Here is a 26505-nt window from a genome sequence, read left to right as displayed (position 1 = left end):
ACAAGTCAAATACCATCTTGGGGAAGTAATAGAATTGGACAACAGTTCAAATGACTCATTGTGTTCCCCAGATATGAAAAGTGTACTGTCTTTGTTCTGTACTGTATTTTGTCTACATGATTGCTGTGCTGTGTGTATGATTGACAATAAAACAGTGAATTCCATTTGGTCATTAATTGTTCTTAATATGTGAAGAGATGAAAAGGATAAGATGCTTGAAATAAGAAATTCTGACTTTGACAAAGCAGTTTTGTACTTGTCAGAGTTGATCAAACGGCTTTATAATTCTGTTAATTATAGTTTTGAGCATTAAGTTACTCAGAACCAATAACACAATCTCAGTAACAAGTTATATTATCTTAAGATAATTAGCTTGAAGCTTGAAACAAGTGAAATGCTCCAACCAAAAACAAGCATATACTGCCAGTATTTAAGATATTTAGTCTTACTTATATTTCAATTTTTGCAGTGCAGACGCATCTTAACATCAACTGTTCAGAGGAGACTGCGTGAATCAGGCCTTCAGAGTCGAATTGCTGCAAAGAAACCACTGAAGGACACCAATAAGAAGAAGAGACTTGCTTGGGCCAAGAAACACGAGCAATGAACATTAGACCGGTGGAAATCTATCCTTTGGTCTGATGAGTCCAAATTTGAGATTTGGTTCCAACCGCCGTGTCTTTGTGAGACAAGGAGTAGGTGAACGGATGATCTCTGCATGTTTGGTTCCCACAGTGAAGCATGGATGAGGAGGTGTGATGGTTGTTACCAACAAGTGAGGTCTCGAACTAAAAGGTACAGTACATGAACACATTTACCGCTGGCTACTATATGGAGACAAACAACAAACCTTTTTTAATGAGCTGTGAAAAAAAGAGTGAACTATTTTCCAATGCTCATTAGACTGGCCCAAGCCAACCCCAGTGAATAGGCCATGTTGTATATGGCACATTCCACTCTCTCTTTCTTCTTGTGTGTAGGAGCTACCACTGTACTGTACAGGGGGCCTGCACTTCTTCTGGGACAACAAGTTTGACCATGCCATGGTGGCCTTCCTGGACTGTGTGCAGCAGTTCAAGGAGGAGGTGGAGAAGGGAGACACGGGATTCTGCCTGCACTACAGGTCAGTCAACTAGTCTAGCAGATATCATAGAATTATAATTGTAATCATCTATGGATTATGTCGAGAGTCCAAGGATTAAGCTGTCAAAAGCTGACCAACTTCAGTTATTTGTGTAAATTTGGTAAGTTATACAACTAAATTAATTAGTTCATGTTTCTTCATTTTTTACTCCTTTTCATATTCAGATTTGACAAATACGTTCCCTTGTTTCTTAATATTTAATTTATTCTATTTTCCTGCACTAGTAACACATCTAACAGAATGATTTAGATGAGTGTTTGGATTTGATTTTATTGAGGTGTTTTATACAGGTGTTTCTGTAGATTTGAGGAACTGCTGAACACTTGGTTTAGACGTTTCTGGATACAATACTGCCTCCTAGTAGTACTGCCTCTTATTGGAACCCTCACAGATTCCAAGGTAGAAGTCCTCATTTGGGCAGCAGGTGGTTTATCAGTCACTGTATGTCTGTCTGTTCAATCCAAAATACAAAAGAGTGACAGACTCAGGTCCCTTGGTGCATCACACCACGGATCGCTTCACGTAGCCAGCCAGTACAGTGCCTTTGAGACGGTGCATGGTGGAGTCATAGACCCCCCGTCTAGAGCTCTTGGAGGAGAGCTTGGCACAGATCTCGCTGTGTTTCTCCAGGCGACTAGGATCAAAGCACCGGCCGCAGTGCTCACACTGCTTCAGCTTGGAGTTGGCTGCACTCATCCCAAATCGACGTTTCAACACCACCTGAATGAATGGATGTTATCAGATGGGACAAATAATGGGCAGCTGGGCAACAAAGACAAGATATACAACATGTACAAACCAGATGAGGCTGGTGGGAGGAGCTCATTGTAATGGCTGGAATAGAACAAAAGGAACGGTATCACACACATCAATCACATGGAAACCACGTTTGATTGCGATCAATTAATTTCATTCCAGCCATTACAACGATCCTATCCTCCTATAACTCCTCCCATCAGCCTCCTCTGATACAAACACACGTGATCACCAACACTACACTAGATCAGCAGTTAGCATGGCTTTGGAATGTCAAACTACTTTACCTGTCTGTCCTCCTTTTTCTCTTCCACGTTCAAACCCTTCTTGACTTCCTTTGGCTTGCTCACAGTGTATCTCGTGGCTGTCTCCTTTGGCTTACTTGCCACACTGCTTTCTTCTCCATTTCTCCTCACCTCTTTAATCCTTTCTTCCTCTTCTTCCTCTTCTTCGTTATCTCTTATTATCTCCCATAGGTCAGAATCCACCTTCATCAGGCAGATCTCCTGGATGAACTTCTCCACCTTTTTTCTCAACCGCACTTTTGCGTTTTTCTCCTCCAAAGCCTGAGCATCCATCTTGGCCCCACTCTTAATCAGTTTCAGTTCTTGGGTGACACTGATCAGCTTGGCCTTCATATATGCCATCACCTGCTCAGCCTCTGAGTTAAAGACGTCCCATACCATCTCATCGGGGCACGGCGGTAGATCCTGTACAGTTAGTGTCTGAGTCTTGAACTGAACGTGTTTCTTCACAACCCGCCTTCTGTACTTTGAAGCAGCAGGATGAGGGCTGCCCTCTGGTCTGACTGGCTGGAATGGCTTCTTCTTGGCATCATTGTTTGGCACAGTGACTCTGGCTCTAATGGGAGGCAGTGGAATCTTGGCGACCATATTGGCTCCATGGACTGCCTTCAATGGCTTGGCACTATGGAGGTAGATGTCTTTCACCACACAGGTTTGATCCCTCTTGGTACGGATGGGTTGCAGTGGCTTCCGTATGGGAGGAACAGTAGCCTTCCCTGACTGCTGAGGTGTTGAAGCTACATGCAGTCCTTGACTCTTCCCATTGCAGATGGACCTCTTCTTCTGCAGTACTGGGATTCTGGAGGGAGGATGTGGTTTCTTTTCCACAGCCTTCAAACTGGCAAGTCGCTGCAGAGCACCATTTCTTTCTTCAGTCAACTCCAGTACTGGGATTCTGGAGGTGTTTAAACTGTTTTGTTTGATCGCCGGAAGCTTCTCAGTGGCCTTGGGTTGAGATGGCAAGGCAGGCTGAACGGAGTTGCTACTGGCAGCTCCAAGGTTCCCTGTTAAAGCATTATGTTCCTGTAGCGGCTGCAAGAATCTCCTCATCATCAAGGAGATTGACAGTGGCCTTTTAACCCCTTTCTGCAACTAAGTTTTCATCTAGTAGCACTTTCTATATTTTATGGTGATCTACTGTGTTAACTATATCTCAGGAGGAATCTGCTTGATTGTCTTGGATACTAGTGTTCTATTTTCAGCAGTCAGACACCAGAATGTTCAAACAGAACATTTGGAATTTATTGATCATTTGTGACATCATAATTGGTTCACAAATAATGAGACTTCTAGAATCTCACACACTTATGTGGATGTGATGTCATAATAGACCATAATATGCAGCCCAAAATGGTGAATGTGACCTACCTGTGTTAAACTGCTTGCCCTCATCTCATATTTAAACATGCCACTTTTCTTTGAGGTGAAACATATTACTGAACTCTGAATTGTCAATTTAAAGACATTTTGCCAATTTATTCATTACTAAATTTAGCTAACATAGTTAGTTCAGAGATTCTTACCTTTGCCTCAGCAGTCTCGTCCAGATCATCATGGCATTTGTAGTTCTTTATGATAGCCACATTAGCAGCCAATTAGCATTTCATTTTTGGGGGCTAAATACCGGCAAATATATTGATAAGTCACCTTGTCCTACAGATATTTACACGGTTATCGAAACGTCACACAAGGGTAAGCCTACATGAAACACATCCCTAATTTTAAGTGTTTCAAAAAATTTCTATGGGGAAAAACCGATGGTGAAAAAACAGTTGGAACCATTTCCTTGTTTGACCGCTATGTTTTATGGGTATTATGACACATACTGTGGTATGACACATTACAGAAATAACTGGAGTTGGTCAGCTTTTGACAGCTTAATCCTTTGCCTCCAACTAGTCACTAGCATGAGACATCTGCAGATGATTTTGTCTTAGCGTCCTGGCCTTAGATTTTTTTTTTTTTAATGTGGTGTTAGCAGCTGTAGATGTTTCACCAGTTTCTTTCATACCCTTCAAGAAATAAACTCTTGGGGGTTTGAGTTTTAATGCACCTTTTTCTTTTATGGGTCAGGATGGATGTCGAGAAGGGCAAGATTGAGGACACAGGAGGCAGCGGCGGCTCCTACTCCATCAAGACCCAGTTCAACTCAGAGGAGCAGTGGACCAAGGCGCTCAAATTCATGTTGACCAACCTCAAGTGGGGCCTGGCGTGGGTGTCGTCTCAGTTTTACAACCGATAGATGAGGACTCACCCTGGGTGTGCCCCTTGACCCTTCTAAAACCACCATTTCATCACAATGTGGGACTCTCAAAAATTCTTATACAATGCTCTCCTTGCTCTCTCCTATGATGTTTTGAGAGGGTAGGGAGAAACCTGGAGGAAGGACTTTTGAGATTCACCACTGGTGTGAGTTCAAATTCAATAAGTCTTGTTTCCTTGTTTGATTTCCATATTGACCGTTTGAAAGGACAAGATAAAAACTTAAATTATACACATTGAAGTCCACCTAGACTCGTATGTGTTATGAAGGGAGCTATCTGAGACCTTTGGAGCACATTCCAGGATTGAGTCCTAATAGTAGCTAAGTGGCTTCTGGTTGTGTCTTTTCCTTCATATGCACATATCTTATGACACTGGATAGGTGAAAGCTGTTGAGAAGCCGCACCACCTTCCCTTCCGTCTGCCATTTTCTTTCTCCAGCAGTTGGCTGGCAGTCCTCAGTTTTGAAAGAAAGGCTTTTTTATAAATTCTTGCTTGAGTTGTATCATAAGTTGAACTCTATATATTTCCAAATAATATAATCAATTGCACCCCCCCTCAAATGAAGGGGGAGTTTCTATTTTTGATGACCAAAGTTGAAGGCATGCCTGGCTGATACAACACTGTTACGTTTTACACACATCTAAACTGTCAAGTGAAAGAAAGAGGTCATTATCACTAGGATCATCACTTTTGACTGATTTGATCAGATTTAAATATTTTCTTGGATATTGGACTGGGAGTTTACTTTATTTGGATGGTTGTCCATATTTTTTCATGAGGCTTTCCCCCAAAATGGAGAGGGAGAGACTTAATAGAAATGCATATAAACCATTTAACCGACTTTTGGTCTGACTTTGTGGTTTGTTAGCAAGGAGTTACGTCAAAGATAATTCTCATTTATTGCAAATTGTGCAGTATAAAAAAGTTATTTTTGTGAAATGTGATTTCACGCTTGAGCATAGATGTGTTGTTTACCAGAGAAAAGCAGAATAGCCTAACTGGTAATACTTAAACATAGTCATACAGAGCTAGCTACATGCTACGTACAAGGCTAGCAACCCAATGACTGCCTGAAGAGCCAATCTAAAAGTGCCTTCAGAAAGTATTCACACCACTTGACTTTTTCCACATTTTGTTGTTTGGATTAAATTGAGTTTCACTGGCCTACACACAATCCCCCATAATGTGAAAGTGGAATTATGTTTCTAGAGATTTTTACAAATTAATTAAAAGTATTGTGTTAATAAGTTTCAATTCCTTTGTGATGGCAAGCATGAAGTTCAGGAGTAAAAATGTGTTTAACAAGCCACAAATTGCATGGACTCATCTGATAAGTGTTTAACAGGATTTTTGAATTACTATCTCATCTCTACCCGACACATACAGACAATTGTAAGGTCCCTCAGATGAGCAGTGAATTTTCAAACACAGATTCAACCAAAGACCAGGGAGGTTTTCCCATGTCTCGCAAAAAAGTGCACCTATTGGTTGGTGGGTAAAAAAACAAACAGGCATTGAATATCCCTTTGAGCATTGTGAAGTTGATAATTACACTTTGGATGGTGTATCAATATACCCAGTCAATACCAAGATATAGGCGTCCTTCCTAACTCAGTTGCCGGAGAGGAAGGAAACCGCTCAGGGATTTCACTGAGGCCAATGGTGACTTTAAAAATATTTAACGGCGGTGATTGTCACGTCCTGACCAGTAAAGGGGTCATTTGTCATTGTAGTATGGTCAGGGCATGGCAGGGGGTGTTTGTTTTGTGTGTGTTGTGGTTTTTGGTCTAGGAGATTTTGGTTCTAGTTTTTATTTTCTATGTTTCGTTTTCCAGGTTGACGGGGGGGACACGACCCCCCCATCCTGGGAAAAATATGATTTGTCCCCCCCAATATATCACTGAAACATAACTATGTAATTTAAATAATATTAATAATACGCAATGAAAGCAATTGTGCTGATTATAGACACTTAATAGCGCGTTTTTAAGTTTCAAAAGATTGCGACCCCCCCACCCTTTTCCTCACAATGGTTTGCTCCACTGGCAAGGTAACAGAGGGGTCGTAGCCACTGTCTGAAAGGCACTCAATGAACGTAACTGACGTGAGGTTAATCCAGTCAATCGCGCACACACACTAGCTGAATATGCAGAGCTAGCGCGCAAATATTAACTATTAAGCTAGCTAGTACCTATTCCATTTATGTGGCCTTGTCAAAGATGGAATCTTTGCTATCGTCAATTTATTCCAAGATCAGCATGCAGATGATGTAAGTTAGTGCTTCAAAGTCCCTGTGATAAGGTTAGCGATAAACTGAAGTCCAAACTGAACAGAACTACACTCTCTTCTACCATTGTCTTAAATATATTGAATGGTCTCGTTGCAAAAGCTAAATTGTCGCAAGGGAACTTTAATTTATTTATTTTATTTAACCCGGGTAGCAAAGATTATAGCAAACACCACTGAAACTGAATTGGTGCTCGCTAGCTTTGCAAATTCAGCTATTGTTGGAAGCCAGCCAATATGAAACAAAATATTAAAATTACAAAAGGTTGCAGCATATGTTGTGTAAATGGTGAACTCATACAGCTGTCAACTCTTGTCATTTTAATCCGTTTCACATTTGCTAGCTACCTTTTAGATCGAAGCCCAAATAGAATGATAAAAGATAAGATGATAGAAGCCCATCTCCTACTGTAAATAACCTACATACTGTGTGTGTGTGTAGCCAGCCAGCCAGGTAGAAAAATGGCAGAAAAATAAAAGACGGACATCAGAGTATTTTTCAGTACACCAAAACGCATAGTAAGAACCCTAGTAGCCTAATATCTCAAAGACTAGTTGATAAAATGTTCATAAGAAAGAAATGAAATTCTAATGGAAATGTTTCAGAATGATGTCATTAGGCAGAGCAGGCAACAGATGGCACACAGACAGCAGAGTTGGGGACAGATATGCAGGGACAGACTGGCAGAGACGGAGTCTCAGGTAAGTTTGTTGAGTCTTTGTTTGGCAACATTATGAAAGGTTCTCAATTTTTTTGACTTGTAAAATAGGAACATAATTGGAAAATGCCATGGATACCCCCACTCTCAACTTAAACTGGTGACTGAACTACGATTTGTTAAAGGCAATGCTATTGCGGTTGTGAGTAGTTGTGTAGTTTTGGGTACCGGTAGTTAGGAGTACGGAAAACATCTTATTTCTTTGGTTCCTCAATATACATTTACCATATTACAATGTAGGCTATGTGTTACAGCACTACTTTTGGTGTCCCCCTCAGGAATTGCTCTTGAGAAAATTTCATGTAATTGTCCCCCCCAAAGTTGATATCAGATTTTCGCCCCTGGGCGAGTGTGGTTTCCAATCAGAGGCAGGTGTCTTTCGTGGTCTCTGATTGGAAGCCATACTTAGGCAGCCTGTTTTCCTTTGGGTTGTGTGGGTGGTTATTTTCTGTATAGCCTGTGTGCCTTATGGAACTGTTTCGTCGTCTGTTTATTTGGTTTTGAGTGTTCTTTTCTAAACAAAGAAGAAAGATGAGCACTATACCCGCTGCATTTTGGTCATCGTTCATCGATGCCTGTGACAGTGATAGAAAACTGAGGATGGATCAACTACATTGTAGTTACTTCACAATACTAACCTGAATGACATAGTGGAAAGGAAGTTTGTACAGAATAAAAATATTCAAAAACATTCATCCTGGTTGCAATAAGGCACTGAAGGCACTGAAAAGAATGTGGCAATGAAATTGACTTTATTTCCTGAATACAAAGCCTTATATTCGGAGCAAATCCAACAACAAATAACTGAGTACCACTCTTCAAATTTTCAAGCATGGTGGTGGCTACATGCCTGTCATCGGCAAAGATGTTTATGATGAAAAAACAGAATAGCGCTAAGCACAGGCAAAATCCTAGAGGAAAACCTGGTTCAGTCTGCTTTACAGACACTGGGAGATATTCAACTTTTAGCAGAACAATGACCTAAAACACAAGGCCAAATACACACTGGAGTTGCTTACCAAGGCAACATTGAATGTTCCAGAGCGCCCTAGTTAGTTTTGACTTAAATCGGCTTGAAATTCTATGGCAAAACTTAAATGGCTTTGTAGCAATGATCAACAACCAACTTGACAGAGCTTGAAGACTAACATGCAATCCTGGTGTGCAAAGCATTTAGAGACTTACCCAGAAAGACTCTCAGCCCGAATTAACATGTATTGACTCAAGAGGTTGAATACTTACGTAATCAATAAATCAATCGATCTATCTATACATTTTTATGACCTTTTTTTATACAAATGTTAGAATTGGAAATATCCTTTTACATAAGGCGTTCTGTGTGGGTCCATTATTGACATGTTCATAAATGTAATGAACCTGAAAACCAAATCATACAGTGATTTAGGCATTAAATACTGCCACAAGCCTCCTTGTCTACATTTATATCCACACCAAGGAGTCACTTGTAGTAAAACGATTGCCTTGTTGAATTTGCCAATGAACAAAAGCACAGCATAATCCTGACGCCAAAGCTTTCGGGAGACACTTGGTGCGAGTGGGGAGACAGAACAGACAAGGCAAACATTCCAATGCTGTTCCAATGCATGGTGAACTTAAACCATCTTTACCTCGTCAGCACAGTAAAAGAAAAACAATTAAAACATACATGTACATTATTCTGTGGCTAGAGTGTAGTTGAACCACAAAGACACAAACCAATTGAAGAAAAATAGTCAGAAAACCAGATTCGTGACTCCCCAGTTTTGCTTCTGGAGCAAAGTAAGAAGCATGTGATACATAAGAACCCATTCCAGTGCTGCATCTCAGTAGTTCAACGTGTCCTTCTCTCCTTCCCTTCATGTGTACTGATCTTTAAGAATTGAACAGGTCAATTGGAAACAACAGCTTTCACCTATCCAGTGTCATAAGATATGTGCATATGAAGGAAAAGACACAACCAGAAGCCACTTAGCTACTATTAGGACTCAATCCTGGAATGTGCTCCAAAAGTCTCAGATATCTCCCTTCATAACACCTACGAGTCTAGGTGGACTTCAATGTGTATAATTTAAGTTTTTATCTTGTCCTTTCAAACGGTCAATATGGAAATCAAACAAGGAAACAAGACTTATTGAATTTGAACTCACACCAGTGGTGAATCTCAAAAGTCCTTCCTCCAGTCTTCTCCCCACCCTCTCAAAACATGGGGAAGCAAGGAGAGCATTGTTTTTTTATCTAAGGCCAGTATGCTAGGACAAAATAATCTGCAGATTTCTCATGCTAGTGACTAGTTGGAGGCAAATGATCGTGCAGAGACAAAGGATTAAGCTGTCAAAAGCTGACCAACTCCAGATATTTGTGTAAGTACAATAGAGTACCACAGTATGAGTCATAATACCCATAAAACATAGCGGTCAAACAAGAAATGGTTCCAACCGTCTTTCCACCATAGGACATTTTAGAAACACTTAAAATAAGGGATGTGTTTCATGAAGGTTTACCCTTGTGTGACGTTTCAATAACAAGTGTAAATATCTGTAGAAAAAGGTTACTTATCAATTTAGTTGCTTGCATTTAGCCCCCAAAAATGAAATGCTAATTATCTGCTAATGTGGCTATCATAAAGAACTACAAACGCCATGATGATCTGGACGCGACTGCCGAGGCAAAGGTAAGAACTAACTATGTTAGCTAATTAGACATGAATAAATTGGCAAAATGTCTTTAAATTGACAATTCAGAGAGTTCAGTAATATGTTTCACCTCAAAGAAAAGTGGCATGTTCAAATATGAGATGAGGGCAAGCAGTTCAACACAGGTAGGTCACATTCACCATTTTGGGCTGCATATTATGGTCTATTATGACATCACATCCACATAAGTGTGTGAGATTCTAGAAGTCTCATTATTTATGAACATATTATGATGTCAAAACTGATCAATAAATTCCAAATGTTCTGTTTGAACATTCTGGTGTCTGATTGCTGAAAATAGAACACTAGTATCCAAGACAATCTAGCAGATTCCTCCTGAGATATAGTTAACACAGTAGATCACCATAAAATATAGAAAGGGCTACTAGACTACAACTTAGTTGCAGAACGAGGTTAGAAGAAGGCCACTGTCAATCTCCTTGATGATGAGGAGATTCTTGCAGCCGCTAATGGAAGATAATTCTTTAACAGGGAACCTTGGAGCTGCCAGTAGCAACTCCGTTCAGCCTGCCCTGCCATCTCAACCCAAGGCCAATGAGAAGCTTCCAGCGCTCAAACAAAACAGTTTAAATACCTCCACAATACCAGTACTGGAGTTGACTGAAGAAAGAAAGGATGCTCTGCAGCGACTTGCCAGTTTGAAGGCTGTGGAAAAGAAACCACATCCTCCCTCCAGAATCCCAGTACTTCAGAAGAAGAGGTCCATCTGCAATGGGAAGAGTCAAGGACTGCATGTAGCTCCAACATCTCAGCAGTCAGGGAAGGCTACTGTTCCTCCCATCCGGAAGCCACTGCAACCCATCCGTACCAAGAAGGATCAAACATGCGTGGTGAAAGATATCTACCTCCATAGTGCCAAGCCATTGAAGGCAGTCCATGGAGCCAATATGGTCGCCAAGATGCCACTGCCTCCCATTAGAGCCAGAGTCACTGTGCCAAACAGTGATGCCAAGAAGAAGCCATTCCAGCCAGTCAGACCAGAGGGCAGCCCTCGTCCTGCTTACAGAAGGCAGGTTGTGAAGAAACACGTTCAGTTCAAGACTCAGACACTAACTGTACAGGATCTACCTCCATGCCCTGATGAGATGGTATGGGACGTCTTTAACTCAGAGGCTGAGCAGGTGATGGCATATATGAAGGCCAAGCTGATCAGTGTCACCCAAGAATTGAAACTGATTAAAAGTGGGGCCAAGATGGATGCTCAGGCTTTGGAGGAGAAAAACGCAAAAGTGCGGTTGAGAAAAAAGGTGGAGAAGTTCATCCAGGAGATCTGCCTGATGAAGGTGGATTCTGACCTATGGGAGATGATAAGAGATAACGAAGAAGAGGAAGAAGAGGAAGAAAGGATTAAAGAGGTGAGGAGAAATGGAGAAGTAAGCAGTGTGGCAAGTAAGCTAAAGCAGACAGCCACAAGATACACTGTTAGCAAGCCAAAGGAAGTCAAGAAGGGTTTGAACATGGAAGAGAAAAAGGAGGACAGACAGGTAAAGTAGCTTGACATTCCAAAGCCATGCTAACTGCTGATCTAGTGTAGTGTTGGTGATCACGTGTGTTTGTATCAGAGGAGGCTGATGGGAGGAGTTATAGGAGGATAGGATCGTTGTAATGGCTGGAATGAAATGAATTGATCGGAATCAAACGTGGTTTCCATGTGATTGATGTGTGTGATACCGTTCCTTTTGTTCTATTCCAGCCATTACAATGAGCCCATTATAATGAGCTCCTCCCTCCAGCCTCATCTGGTTTGTACATATTGTATATCTTGTCTTTGTTGCCCAGCTGCCCATTATTTGGCCCATCTGATAACATCCATTCATTCAGGTGGTGTTGAAACGTCGATTTGGGATGAGTGCAGTCAACTCCAAGCTGAAGCAGTGTGAGCACTGCGGCCGGTGCTTTGATCCTAGCCGCCTGGAGAAACACAGTGAGATCTATGCCAAGCTCTCCTCCAAGAGCTCTAGACGAGGGGTCTATGACTCCACCATGCACCGTCTCAAAGGCACTGTACTGGCTGGCTACGTGAAGCGATCCGTGGTGTGATGCACCAAGGGACCTGAGTCTGTCACTCTTTCTTATTTTGTATTGAACAGACAGACATACAGTGACTGATAAACCACCTGCTGCCCAAATGAGGACTTCTACCTTGGAATCTGTGAGGGTTCCAATAAGAGGCAGTACTACTAGGAGGCAGTATTGTATCCAGAAACATCTAAACCAACAGTGTTCTGCAGTTCCTCAAATCTACAGAAAGACCTGTATAAAACACCTCAATAAAATCAAATCCAAACACTCATCTAAATCATTCTGTCAGATGTGTTACTAGTGCAGGAAAATAGAATAAATTAAATATTAAGAAACAAGGGAACGTATTTGTGAAATCTGAATATTAAAAGGAGTGATTTTGTTTCATGCGTTTTAAAAAAGAAAGATCAACTAATTAATTTAGTTGTATAACTTACCAAATTTACACAAATAACTGAAGTTGGTCAGCTTTTGACAGCTTTATCCTTGGACTGTCGACATAATCCATGGATGATTACAATTATAATTCGATGATGTCTGCAGAATCCCGTGTCTCCCTTCTCCACCTCCTCCTTGAACTGCTGCACACAGTCCAGGAAGGCCACCATGGCATGGTCAAACTTGTTGTCCCAGAAGAAGCGCAGGGCCCCCTGTACAGTACAGTGGTAGCTCCTACACACGCAAGAAGAAAGAGAGAGTGGAATGTACCATATACAACATGGCCTATTCACTGGGGTTGGCTTCGGCCAGTCTAATGAGCATTGGAAAATAGTTCACTCTTTTTTTCACAGCTTATTAAAAAAGGTTTGTTTGTCTCCATATAGTAGCCAGTGGTAAGTGTGTTCATGTACTGGACCTGTTAGTTCGAGACCTCACTTGTTGGTAACAACCATCACACCTCCTCATCCATGCTTCACGATGGGAACCAAACATGCAGAGATCATCCGTTCACCTACTCCTCGTCTCACAAAGACACGGCGGTTGGAACCAAATCTCAAATTTGGACTCAACAGACCAAAGGATAGATTTCCACCGGTCTAATGTCCATTTCTCGTGTTTCTTGGCCCAAGCAAGTCTCTTTTTCTTATTGGTGTCCTTTAGCAGTGGTTTCTTTGCAGCAATTCGACTATGAAGGCCTGATTCACGCAGTCTCCTCTGAACAGTTGATGTTAAGACGCGTCTGCACTGCAAAAATTGAAATCTAAGTAAGATTAAATATCTTAAATACTGGCAATATATGCTTGTTTTTGGTCTGACAAGATATTTCTTCTTATCAGCCAGTTTGTATGTTGGAGCATTTCACTTGTTTCAAGCTTTTTTGTCCTTAATTATCTTAAGATAATATAACTTGTTACTGAGATTGTGTTATTGGTTCTGAGTAACTTAATGCTCAAAACTAAAAATACCAGAATTATAAAGCTGTTTCATCAACACTGACAAGTACAGAACTGCTTTGTCAAAGTCAGAATTTCTTATTTCAAGCATCTTATCCTTTTCATCTCTTCACATATTAAGAACAGATAATGACCAAATGGAATTCAATTTTATTGTAAATCATACACACAGCACAGCAATCATGTAGACAAAATACAGTACAGAACAAAGACAGTACACTTTTCATATCTGGGGAACACACTGAGTCATTTGAAGTGTTGTACAATTCTATTACTTCCCCAAGATGGTATTTGACTTGTACATAAGTTTGGCTCTTGTTGCTAATTGTGTAATGAGAGGTAAAATCAACCAGCTTTTCAGCATCCACTAACTCAGTGGCCTGTGCAAAGTGTGGGACCTCAACTTGATAAGACATGATGTTTCTATCAAAGTGTATAGTTTGAAATGGTTGATATTCCAAAAAATAAAGCCTAGAATCAACAAGAAATATGTTTTTGACCAGTCCAAATTCTGCATATTACCATTCAGTACTTTGGCAAAGATCATGGACTTCTGATTTATGTATTTTATTTGTATTGATTACAAGCCATTTGAGTGATACAGCATGGTTTACTTCATTGAAACCTAGGAAGTCCCTCAATTTTCCACGTAAATATTGTAGATCTTTAACCTCTGATACAGGTCCCATCTCCCTTTCATTTGAAAAAACTGGGTGCATTGAACTGTCAACATTTTGGCAGCTTTCATATATTTGGTTCTGATTGATCAAAGACTTGCAAATATTTTTTTTAATTGAGCTTGGAAGCCCATTGTTTAAAGAAACAATGTTTAGACTCGAACCGCATACACATATGTCTAACCATTGGACCCAATGACTTTATCTGTGATGGCAAATGTATCATATAATGCTGTTTAGGTGTAACATTGCGGTCTGGAAAAAGCTCCTTCCAATACTTCAAATGATTTACAATGAGTAACTTCAACCTAGACACGGTCACAATGGAAAGAACAGGTGCAAATACTATCTGTACAATCTCTATTAGCTCAATTGTCAGTCGTATATATGCATTGACTTCCAAACTCTCCAAACCGAATGGCAATATCCTTAGCAGGACAAGCATTTGCCCAGATGACTGTTTTAGTTTTCCATCACTTGACGTTAATGTACTAACAGAAATTGGGGATGGCCGATCGCTAACATCTAGAGGGGAATAAGAGAAACCAAGAATAGCAGAATTCACTGAGTCCAGATCAATCTGTCATGACACAACAAGATGATTCAAAATACATTGGGGCTATGCCCTCCATAATTACATGCATAATGTCTTGCGGAGTTTGTTGTATGATATCAAAGGCTGAGAATTCAACTAACTTGCTCCTTCTATTGATCCCATATGTTGTTCTCAGGCTGTTGCGAAGCAAGTCAGTCTGTGCCTTTTCTATTTCATCACACTGTCTGACATGCTTCTCCAATGTCCTTTCAGTATATGCATCCTCATTGAAGTGTGACTGCATGTCCTCAAAAGAACACTCAGTGTCTGCACTTACAGTAGGCAAAGCCCACACCCTCTGAACCCTGCTAGTTCATGTTGTGCCAGGGTGTCTCCAGAGAGAGAGACCATGGCACCATATATCGTTTTCTCGCCGTTAATAGTTAGCATTTTAACCCCACTGTACAATGAATGCATCCATGTCTTCCATGATTCTATTCAATATTACATCTACACCAGATTGACAGAGGTCTGCTGATCTAGCCATGGCAAGTAGCCTGATAGCAGCCAGTTTAGACCTGTATTTTGGATTTATATTTCCTAGGGTGTAGTACACCATTAACAACTTGTTTTTTGATGCAAAGGATCCTAGTGGATTACAGATCTCTATTTCATCCGTGTACAGAACAATCTGCAATGCATTTGGTTTCTCTGAAAATAAGGGATGTGATTTTAGAAGAGCACCATCAACAATGTCATGAAAAAAACTTGCCCTGCACATCTGGGGTCCCTTTTCAACCATAGACAAAATCCTTGGGTGTGATAAGAACTGCTCTAGACTTTTGACTAATGGTACATAATAAAATAATTTGTCTTTGATGAAAATGTCTTTTGATCCTCCACATTTCATCCTGCATATGGTTCAGGCAATTGGAATTTCCTCTGCGTCCAAACAGCTTCTTAATAACACTGTCCTGTCTAAATGTTGTTGCAACGCCAGCAAAAGGGTCAATGAAATTGTCAAATATATCCATTGCATCTTTTTCAAGTTGACCTGATGTGCTTCCTGAATGCTTCTTTAGCACTGCCTCCATCTGCTTCCTGAGGTTGTCCAATAGTGATGATTGATACTGCTGTACCCCAGCAACAATGTCATTCACACCTTTCTGAAAATGAGACAGTGAGAGAGGTGGGGATGTCATCAATCATGGAGGTTGGAACACACCATCATGTATACCTATGATATTCAGATTTTCTTATGACATATTCATTAACATAAGGACATAAGGGGTCAACAATAGTAAGGTAGACAACCTAGCACTGAGAATGAACTCAACCATCACTGAACCACTACAAAATGATCTGCATAATGTAACAAACCAAATGCTCTGCTCAGAAAAAGCATCTTACCTGTGAGAGAAGATGCTTGGCTCTGGTATTTATCACAAAAGCAGTGGCATGTGTTGTCAGATTCTAAAAGAATGTTGACATTGAATGTAGTATCCTGAGGCTGGACATTACAAGTTCATGACAAGTATAATGTTTGTGACAGGAGAAGTGGTTGCGAAGACTGACTATGAATGCTATTAGTAAATCTAAGTACTTAAAAAAATATGGTACATTTCAGTAGATTGCCACCAACCGAGTAACTTACCTGTTGCACTGTGACAGCTCCATGTTGGTCAATGCCCCTTTGCCCATCATCTGAGTCAGATGGATGGAGTTGCTGATCAGTGATGCTGGAGTTAGCTAGAAGACTGTTGTCCTGTGTACCACACATCAAAGAAACAGATGATTATTTGAAATTGTATTTAGTGTCACCAATAGTGCTATTTAAGTGTTTTGTTCCTATTTATCATCGATTATTTTCACATCAACCCAGCTTTAGCCATAAGAGTCATTATGGCTACAATGATCGAATAGCCTAATGGACAGTATGATTTTGGTCCGTGTATCGTCTGTTCATTAAATTATTTTTTTAAATCCAGAGAACAAAAAAAATGCAAGCTAGCTACTTGTTCCGGTGGTGCTTGGCTTTCCTCCGATGGCTGTTCATCTGGTCGGGTGCAATCAAGTAGGTGTTGAAGGTGGTTTCTCTTTACATGATGGAAGGAATTGTACACTATATTCCTCAGTGCATCCGTCAATACCACAGAGCAGCCAGAAATCAGGGCTGCCACTGTGAAATCTATTGATATGGCTCAATAACAGTTTCAATGAAAAAGTAATAAAAACGCAGCAGATAACGCACCGTCAAAGCATCTTGAACGTTACTAAACGCAAGTAAAACGTTCCCACAGCTTTCGATGAAAAGGGCGGAAAGAAGTGAAAATGATGTTCAGTATTTATAATAAAACCAAGTAATTTATTGGAGTAGAGAACAACACCACTGGGACTTTTAACTATACATGTATCACTCCGCTTTACAGGTCTTCTAATAACCGTTAATTACATTAACAATCGTTCTCTATCTTAAATTGTAACAAACTTCGCACCGCAAATATGAACATATTTCCACAAATAACATTTGAGTTAAATGATGAATGGTCGTCAGGAGAGGACGGTAACGTGTAGACCTACACAAAGTAGCAGTAGCAAGCTAGTGTGGAGGAAAATGTATATGTGTTGCTTGGCAACAGTCCAGTTCCAGACCAGTTGGGGAACTATGTGTGTTGGCGGAGCCAAATAAATAATGAAATAAATAAACAAATCATAATCTGTTGTCGCGTATTACTGTTAACTAAGAAATTGCGCTTGTAGAAGTGTTGTATAAAAGCAATATCACACTCGAGGTCGTGCTGTTATACTGAATATTATTATCTTTGGCCTGCGGCCTCGTACCTACGACCGAATCACAGCCGTGCTGATATTCAGCACTCCCTCTCGTGTGATATTGCTTAACTGACGTACGTTCATCACATTATCTAGCTAAATAAGAGAGGCCTAAAAAACTAAAAAGTCAAATACGGTCCAAATCTTTGAGTCATCTAACAACACCATGAATGAAGATGGAATGGATGACATATCCAGGCATGGACCATATATCAACCGCAGTATTAAAAGGTAATGTTCATTTGTTTATACCGTCTACCTTTCTCCTTAGCAAGCTAACGTTAGCTAACGTTCATTTGAATTGGAAAGTTGGCAAACCAAGTTAGCATGCTAATTTTAACTAGGTAACGTTGCCTTTTTTGCAGTTAATAACTGCACGAACGGCCATTCGTTGAAAAAACTTGAACTTTGGTTAGATTGAGTGCTTTATTGCCAGAAATAGTGTTAATGAGGTGTAAATGTGCCCTAATGACTGACGCCGTCGATTATTTAGCTTCGCCGTCTTTGGCGCCCTTTCTATTGACAATAGAAAATAAATAGAAATGGCGCCAAAGACGGCGAAGCTAAATTATCGATGGTGTCAGTCATTGTCTACAATCTTAGCTAGGCAAGCAAAGATTAACTAAGGTTTTCAATATGGGAGACAATTTAGCGTTAACGTTAGTTTCATTAGCTTGCACTATCTTTTGGTTTAAAGTAATTGACTTAACCGTTCATGATATACTAGTAAACTCATTTTGTTAGCTAACATGAGCTATCTTGGTAAATCATTCCTGCATTAACTGGAAAGGGAAGACAGCATGCTAATGTCTCATAACCTATATCAACCTGACACTTTGCGTCTATAAACTATGATTTAGTTGCTAATTACTTAACTATTTTCCATGTGGTTTCATGTATTTTTCAGCTGCTAATATAAGCACAGACATGCTGCCCAGCCTCTAAGGAGGATTTACATGATCTCTTTCCCGGTCCAGAGCACTTCTTCAGAAGGAGAACCATTTGGAGATTTACTCATGGTGATAATGAGGTCATGTTAAATTTTGACATTTGGGAGACATTTAATCTAACCATGCAGACAGTGTTTCCTGTTATCAAAGTAGCATTTCCTGGCCATCATTACAATACATGTATCTACAGATCTACTTGTTTTGGTGTTTGCTGTTAGGTTGTTGTTACAGTGTGGTGTTCTTTGCCTTTATAATTACTATAGAATAAATGTATGTCTTATACAGGGTGAAGAATCAGACCTGTGTAGACCAGGCACCTCCTCTGGGACCTGGAGAGATCCCCACTATCTAGATGCAGCACCCCAGAGGTTGAACAGTTGGGTGGTAAGTACACAAATTGAAATAGTGGATAGTGTTTCCTTATAAATGCAACTTCTACTACTACTCTAAATGAGGGACTAGAAACCAAGTGACTATTTAGTCTTCAGTGTTTCCTGTGGAATGAGAGGTTTGGGGTGGTAGTACCAGCGGAATCACTGGTCTTAATTTCAGTCTACATTTTTAAATGTTAATTGGTCGGGTTTGTTATGTTTTCTGGCATCAGAAACTACTGAGAGCCTACAGAACCAGGCGAGACATTATAAAACTCTACAGGAGATGTACAAAACCAAGGCCAGACCCAACCAGAAGGATGTTTCCCAGCTCCTGGACCTTGAATTCCAAGCAAGACGGGCCTTCATCGACTCTGATGCTACTAAGGAGCAGGACAGGCCTACCAAGATACTTCCCTGTATCTCTGCTTCAGAGAACTGGATCATGTAAGCAAATGTATTCATTTTAAGTAGGCCTATGCTTCTTTATCCTGGTTAACACCAGACCGAATCTCAAATGAGATGCGGTGTGGGAACTGAGCAGCGTGAGAAGCCATAGCAGGGACGGGGGTAAACTACTTCAGGCAAATGTAAAACAGTGAGCTCGCGATAATTCGGTCTGGTTGTCTGTATGTCTGTATGTCTGTCATGTTATGGATGAACTCCGGCGGATCCCTCGATCGAGGGAACTGCTTTATACCTGAACTGAAGACCTGCTGGGGGACCTTTTACAACAAGGCACAGTTTTATGTAGTGTTCAAAAAGGTCATGAAGCCACCGCTGCTGGACAAAGGTAATTACTGGCTCTGTTGACAATGGAGAATCCCATGAACAGATTCATTTTTGTTTAAATAACTGGCTGCAGTAAATCAAATGAAACTATTTTTGTTTTTAACAGTGAAGCACTCAATCGCTATGATGAAGGCTTTACCAGATATATTCCCATCACCTGTGGCTCCACCAAAGAAGTTAGGACATGCAAGTGAGGCTATGCTTCACATCCTTGAGGTAAGAAATGTGTGCATGTATTAGAATTTTCATTACTTAACCATAACATACAAAAAGTGTGAATTGTCTTTGTTGTCATATTTGTTTTTCTCTTTGTGTTTGTGTCAGTCTGCAGAAGACCCCAACACCTTTCTTCAGGAGAGACTACTCTTCAGCCCTGTCGTGATTATCTGCGAAACCAACTGCGTACTGGCCATTGGAACCATGCCTGTGGTGACCTTCCCAAAAGAGGACATCTATGCCAGCGTGACGTATCTCAAGCATGATGTTCAGGAGTAAAAATGTGCTTAACAAGTCACAAATTGCATGGACTCATCTGATAAGTGTTTAACAGGATTTTTGAATTACGACCTCATCTCTGTACCCGGCCCATACAGATAATTGTAAGGTCCCTCAGATGAGCAGTGAATTTCAAACACAGATTCAACCACAAACACCAGGGAGGTTTTCCCAAGCCTCGCAAAGCAGTGCACCTATTGGTAGGTGGGTAACAAAACAAACATACGTTGAATATCCCTTTGAGCATGGTGAAGTTGATAATTACACTTTGGATGGTGTATCAATATACCCAGTCAGTACCAAGACATTGGTGTCCTTCCTAACTCAGTTGCCGGAGAGGAAGGAAAACGCTCAAGGATTTCACCATGAGGTCAATGGTCACTACTATTGATATTTTTGAAACTTTTACTTTTACTTCACTACATTCCTAAAGAAAATAATGTACTTTTTACTCCATACATTTTCCCTGACAGCCAAAAGTACTACTTACAATTTGTCAGGAAAATGGTCCAATTCACGCACTTATCAAGAGAACATCCCTGGTCATCCCTACAGCCTCTGATCTAGCGGACTCACTAAACACAAATGCTTTGTTTGTAAATTAATGTCAGAGTGTTGTAGTGTGCTCCTGGCTATCCGTAAATAAAACAATAAAATATAAATTGTGCTGGCTGGTTTGCATAATAAGGAATTTGAAATTATTAATACTTTTACTTTTGAAACTTAAGTATATTTTAAACCAAATACTTTTAGACTTTTGCTCATGTAGTATTTTACTGGGTGACTTTCAGTTATACTTGAGTCATTTTCTATTAAGGTATCTTTACTTTTACTCAAGTATGACGTTTCAGTACTTTTCCCACACTGCTCTCCAGCAACTAAGTTAGGAATGACGCCTGTATTTTGTAGTGACGGTGTATTGATACACCATCTAAAGTGTCATTAATAACTTCACCATGCTCAAAGGAATATTCAATGTCTGCTTTTTCTATTTTTACCCATCTAACAATAGGTGCCCATCTTTGCGAGGCATTGGAACCCTCCCTGGTCTTTGTGCTTGAATTTGTGCTTGAAATTCACTGCTCGACTGAGGGACCTTACAGATTCATTAATTATCTGAATTAATGAATAAAATGAAGAGCAGGTTACAGAGTTGTTGATTGTCCACTGTCAAAATTCTGGAACTCTTGATGTCATAATCGACTCTTCTATTACATCATGTTGGGTCCATATCTTATGTATCTTTGACAGTGAACAGTAAACCCAAATCACTTTTACAAAGCACAGCTGACCAGTTAGTAGTTTGACTTGTAATTTGTACTGCCTACTTTTGAAAGACAATTTCTTTCATCAAAATGGCACAGCTCGCCCAGAAAGGTGGGCTGTGCAACATGAAGATGTTATTTTTGGCTGTTATTTTCTGTCTCCTATCGCCTGCTGCTACAAATGTGTTGGCTTCTTCGTCTTCGGACCAGAAGACTTTGATGCCAGTGAAGGACCACTCTGTTCGGAACAACCCTGACGCTACAAAAGAGACCAATTTTAAGACATTGCTGGAACAACTTGAGAGTTTACGGGTGAAAGACGATTCTTCTCCAGGTAATGTGGGCCAGTTGACAAAAGGATATTCCTCCAAAATTGCCAAGTACCCCTCGGAGCTTGTGGAGCCCCTGATTTCTGTTCCAGAGCACAAGCCTTTGATGCCAGTGAAGGACCACCCTGTTCAGGACATCCCCAATGTTGCAAAACTGACCAAAATGGTGCAAGTGGACCAGATGCTGGAACAACTTGAGAGGGTGAAAGATGATACTTTCACAGGTAAAGCTAAAGTCCCCCAGAAGATTGTGGAGAAACTTATTCCTTATCTACTGGCTTACAAGCAAACAGCATTACATGGTGACGATGACGTCTTCAAAGAAAATGTTCAGGCTTCAGCTCCAAAAGCTCAGAAGAGCACCCTGAAGATCAAACCCAGAGTCAACATATTGACCGACCCTTCTTACTCCGAGCCACTTGTGAAGGTGAACCTGATTTTGGGGATCTTTTTCTATGGCTTCATCGTAATAGTGGTTCTCTATGATGCTGTGAGAATCTCCAAGGAGGCTAGAAGGAGATCTGATGCTATGGCCGCTGCCAGGCTGAAGAAAAGACAACCAGCCACCGATGAACCACAGACACTGGTGTCCAGAGTTCGGGAGAGCATATCTTCACACTTTGGTTTGAAACAGGCATCATCCACACCACAGTGTGCCCACATTTCTGACAATTCGGCAAAAGAGTTGCACAAGTCAAAGGAGTCAACCTCCAACAAGGACAAATCTGAAACGGTAAAGAGACCCGGAAAGAGTGCCGTCAGCCTGAGAGAGTGTGAGCCACCTCTGCCTAGCATCCCAGAGAACTTTCTTGTGCCTGACTCTGAGCCTGCCATCCAGGTGGCATTGAACCCATTCGACACCAAGCTAGCCGAAGTTGTATCTCACAATACTGAGGCATCCAACTACGAGGCAACCGAGAAGCCCTGCTACACACATTCCGGACTCACTGAGGTTTGTGTCGATTAAGACCGAGGACTACTTCTTAAACCAAGTGACATTGAATAAAAGCAGCAGATATTGAATCACCAAATGAGATCACATGGAGACTGCCACCTTTGAAGACTTATTTTTTCTGTTTGTAAATGAATATAATTACTTTAGAATAGTAATAAAAATATATTGCATTTAAAATGTATGTTTAAAGTCATTTTTGGGTATTTTGATTTGTTGTTGTACATGAATAAGAAACATTATTTAATTGATAAAATAGATTTTTCGGAGAAAAAAATAGTTTAACAAATGATTCTTCTGTACTGTTGTATAGTTTTTTGCCAGTAGTTCTGAATATAGCCCTCACAAGCCCAAAGTGTCCCTGAAAATGTTGTGCTGTCAGATATGTGCAGATACAGTGCCTTCAGAATGTATTCATACCACTTGACTCAATTCACATTTTGTTGTGTTACAGCCTGAATTCAAAATGGATTAAATATATTTTTTTCTCACTCATCTACACATAAGACCCCATAATTATAATGTGAAAACATGTTTTTTTGAAATTTTTGCACATTTACTGAAAATAAAATATACAATATCTAATTTACATAAGTATTCACACCTCTAAGTCAATACATGTTATAATCCCCTTTGGCAGCAATTACAGCTGTGAGTCTTTCTGGGTAAGCCTCTCAGAGTTTTGTACACCTCGATTGTACGATATTTGCCCATTATTATAAAAAAAAATCTTCAAGCTCTGTCAAATTGATTATTTTTTTTTTGTAACAGTATTTTTTATTGGAGTTTCACAATTTTCACCCATATTAAGAGATACAACAACAAAGACAAGGCAAAAAAAAACAGCACTCGCTTACACATATCCGTATGTATGCACGCACGTACACACACACCCACCATTTCCCTCTCCCCGCTTCTCTCACCCCACCCCCCTCATTGCATCTCTCAATACATACATTTTAAACAAACATAAACAGAAAAAAAATAACAATAAAGACATAATAAATAAATAAAATAAAATAAAATGCTCAGTTTAAACCAAGAAGTTGAGTTCCCCACACGGACCGTACAGTGTAATTCTGGAATACATAGATCACCATTCTAAGAGAATCCTTGCAGCATAATAGCTGATACTTCAGGTTCTAGGTAATTTAGGTAAGGTTCCCATACTTTGTAGAACTGATCTGTCTTAGAGTGCAATGTACATGTCAGATATTCCAGCGGCACCCATTCAAATAGTATCTTATGCCAATCTTTAATAGAGGGAACCTTATCACTAATCCACTGTAAAAGTATGTTTTTCCTCGCTGCGAAGGTGAGGATGTTGTAAAGCCTCCTCTTACCCACAGAAGTTACATGCCTACTAGGGAGACCTAACAGTAGAGAAACTGGGTCCAATTCTAGATCGACCCCTAGGATCTTTTCAATCTCTTGCAGAACACCAGACCAATATCTTTGTATTTTGGGACATGACCATAAACAATGTGTTAGGGTGCCTGTATCAGTTTTAAATTTGAGACACTGAGGAGAGGAGGAAGCGGGGCTAAATGCATGTCTGCGATTTGGGGATATATGCAATCTGTGTATTATTCTTAATTGAATTGCTCTAGTACGATTACATATAGATATTGTTTTTGCATATTTCCAAATGTCCTCCCACATCTCTTCGTCAATGGTAACAGACAGTTCTTTCTCCCACACTTGTTTCACCCTCTGTGTGTCGACAGCGGAAAAGGACCTTAAAAGCATCATAAAACAGACTTACAGACATTTTCCTTTGTGGGGAAAAAAAGCATTCTTTCAATGACAGACATATCAGGGTTACCAATTAAGGTGGTGCTCTTCAGAATATAGTGTCTTACTTGTAGGAAACGGAAAAAGTCCTGCTTTGGGAGTTGATATTTCTCGACCATCTGCTCAAATGACAATAAAATCTTATCCGCAAATAAGTCATTTAGTCTGCGTATGCCCTTATTAAGCCAAACGTTAAAGCCAGCATCCAGCAATCCTGGGACAAAATCTGGGTTGTTAAGAATTGGGGTAAGAGCAGAGGTTAGTTTGGACCTTCCCAGGAAACGTTGGACTGACCTCCATACTTTGAGTGTGTTAAGTGTAATGGGGTTGTTACAGAGATCTTTTACAGACTTGAAACTTGTGAAAAACAAAAGGTCCTGTAAAGGGTATTTTGAAAGAGAAGTCTCAATGTCTAACCAAATAGAGGAGTCATCGTTTGTGATCCAGTCCGAGATATAACATAGGTGGGCACACCACTGATAGAGCCTGATATTGGGCAGATCCAAGCCACCCATAGAATTTGGCAGCTGCAATATTGCCATCTTAAGTCTTGGCTTGCGTTTACTCCATATAAAGGAACTTAGCCATCCATTTACATCCTTTATTACCTTATTGGAGAGTAATACTGGGATCATTTGGATTGGGTAAAGTAGCCTAGGTAAAATGTTCATTTTCAAGAGGGATATTCTACCCAACCATGAAATCGGAAGAGAGTTCCAGCGCTCCAGATCCTGTCTTATTGTGTCAAACAAGGGAACAAAATTGGCTTTGTACATTTGTTGGAATTTAGGAGTTACAAATATACCCAGATACGTAAAACCTGAGGGAGACCATTTAAAAGGGAAGGGGGAGAAGTGTTAGGTACAGAGTGAAGGTTACCAAGTGGCATAGCCTCTGATTTAGTTAGGTTAATCTTGTAGCCTGAGAATTCGCTGAATAACTCAATAGTGTTAATCAGAGATGTGATTGAAGTCTCGGGATTAGAAATAAATATCAGGACATCATCAGCATACAAGCTTATTTTATGGTGAACATCACCAATGAGCAGCCCCTGTATAGCAGGCGTTACCCTGATGGCCTCGGCCAGTGGTTCCATAACAAGTGCAAATAGGAGGGGGGACAGAGGACAGCCCTGTCTGGTACCTCTGTGTATAGAGAAGCTATTTGACCGTAGTCCATTAGTAAGGACAGCAGCCTGAGGATCATCATATAAAACTTTCACCCATTTTATAAAGTTGTCCCCCAGACCAAATTTATTTAGAGCAAAGAATAGGTAGGACCACTCCACACGATCAAATGCTTTCTCAGCATCTAGGGAGAGCACAAGACCATCCATAGCACTTTGTTGGTAAACTTCAATTACATTAAGGAGCCGTCTGACATTGTTACATGACCTACGTCCCTTAATGAAGCCAGTTTGGTCTCCTTTCACAATTAGTGGCAGTGAGTCCTCTAATCTTGTGGCTAGAATTTTAGAAAGCAATTTTCTATCCACATTCAGAAGGGAAATTGGTCTGTGCGAGGAACAAGACTCCGGACATTTTCCCTTTTTGAGAATAAGTGATATGTTGGCTTCTCGCAGCGTTTGGGGGAGCTGGTCATTTGAAAATGAGTGGTTAAACATATCACGCAATGGCTCAAGGATCAGGCCATGGAACTCTTTATAGAACTCACTACAAAACCCGTCCGGTCCTGGGGCCTTACCATTTTGCAGATTCTTAATTGCGGACATTATCTCTTCCTCAGTAATAGGGGCATTAAGGAGAGACTTCTGTTCTTCGGAGATAGTAGGGAGCTCAATCTTAGAAAAGAAGTTCTCCATTAACTTGGGTGCGTCATTTGGCAGTTCTGAGGCGTAAAGATTTGCATAAAATGTCTTAAATGAGTCATTTATCAATTTATTTTCAT

At 40.4% G+C, this 26505-nt stretch overlaps 3 protein-coding genes across 5 annotated transcripts in view; all 3 read left to right on the top strand.

The window, feature by feature from the left end:
* Positions 1-20356, top strand: part of LOC115161028 (uncharacterized) — a 45745-nt gene extending 25389 nt beyond the window's left edge. The window contains exons 1-6 of one of the 3 annotated variants that reach the window (XM_029711704.1): positions 17018-17880; positions 18557-18668; positions 18885-18983; positions 19204-19417; positions 19869-19978; positions 20087-20355. In XM_029711704.1, coding sequence (XP_029567564.1) covers positions 18606-18668; positions 18885-18983; positions 19204-19417; positions 19869-19978; positions 20087-20257 — 657 coding nt within the window. In that variant the 5' untranslated portion in view covers positions 17018-17880; positions 18557-18605 and the 3' untranslated portion in view covers positions 20258-20355. Of the gene's footprint in view, positions 1-17017; positions 17881-18556; positions 18669-18713; positions 18984-19203; positions 19764-19868; positions 19979-20086 lie in introns of those variants that run through there. The other 2 variants (XM_029711712.1, XM_029711721.1) reach the window with 2 other exon arrangements.
* LOC115163409 (beclin-1-like) lies at positions 742-4491 on the top strand. The gene is made up of 3 exons (XM_029715247.1): positions 742-753; positions 981-1123; positions 4279-4491. Exons 1-3 carry the CDS (start codon positions 742-744, stop codon positions 4445-4447), a joined length of 324 nt encoding a protein of 107 aa, XP_029571107.1. The 3' UTR covers positions 4448-4491.
* On the top strand, positions 11270-12858 carry LOC115161047 (zinc finger C2HC domain-containing protein 1C-like). The gene is made up of 2 exons (XM_029711732.1): positions 11270-11673; positions 12011-12858. The coding sequence occupies exons 1-2, from the start codon at positions 11275-11277 to the stop codon at positions 12227-12229; spliced, it is 618 nt and encodes a 205-aa protein (XP_029567592.1). The 5' UTR covers positions 11270-11274; the 3' UTR covers positions 12230-12858.
* Positions 20357-26505: the final 6149 nt, after the last annotated feature.

This window comes from Salmo trutta, chromosome 2 (genome assembly GCF_901001165.1).
Source record: "Salmo trutta chromosome 2, fSalTru1.1, whole genome shotgun sequence".
Taxonomy (NCBI): domain Eukaryota; kingdom Metazoa; phylum Chordata; class Actinopteri; order Salmoniformes; family Salmonidae; genus Salmo; species Salmo trutta.
The sequence above is the reverse complement of the archived record's forward strand: the minus strand, read 5'-3'. Positions and strand labels throughout refer to the sequence as shown.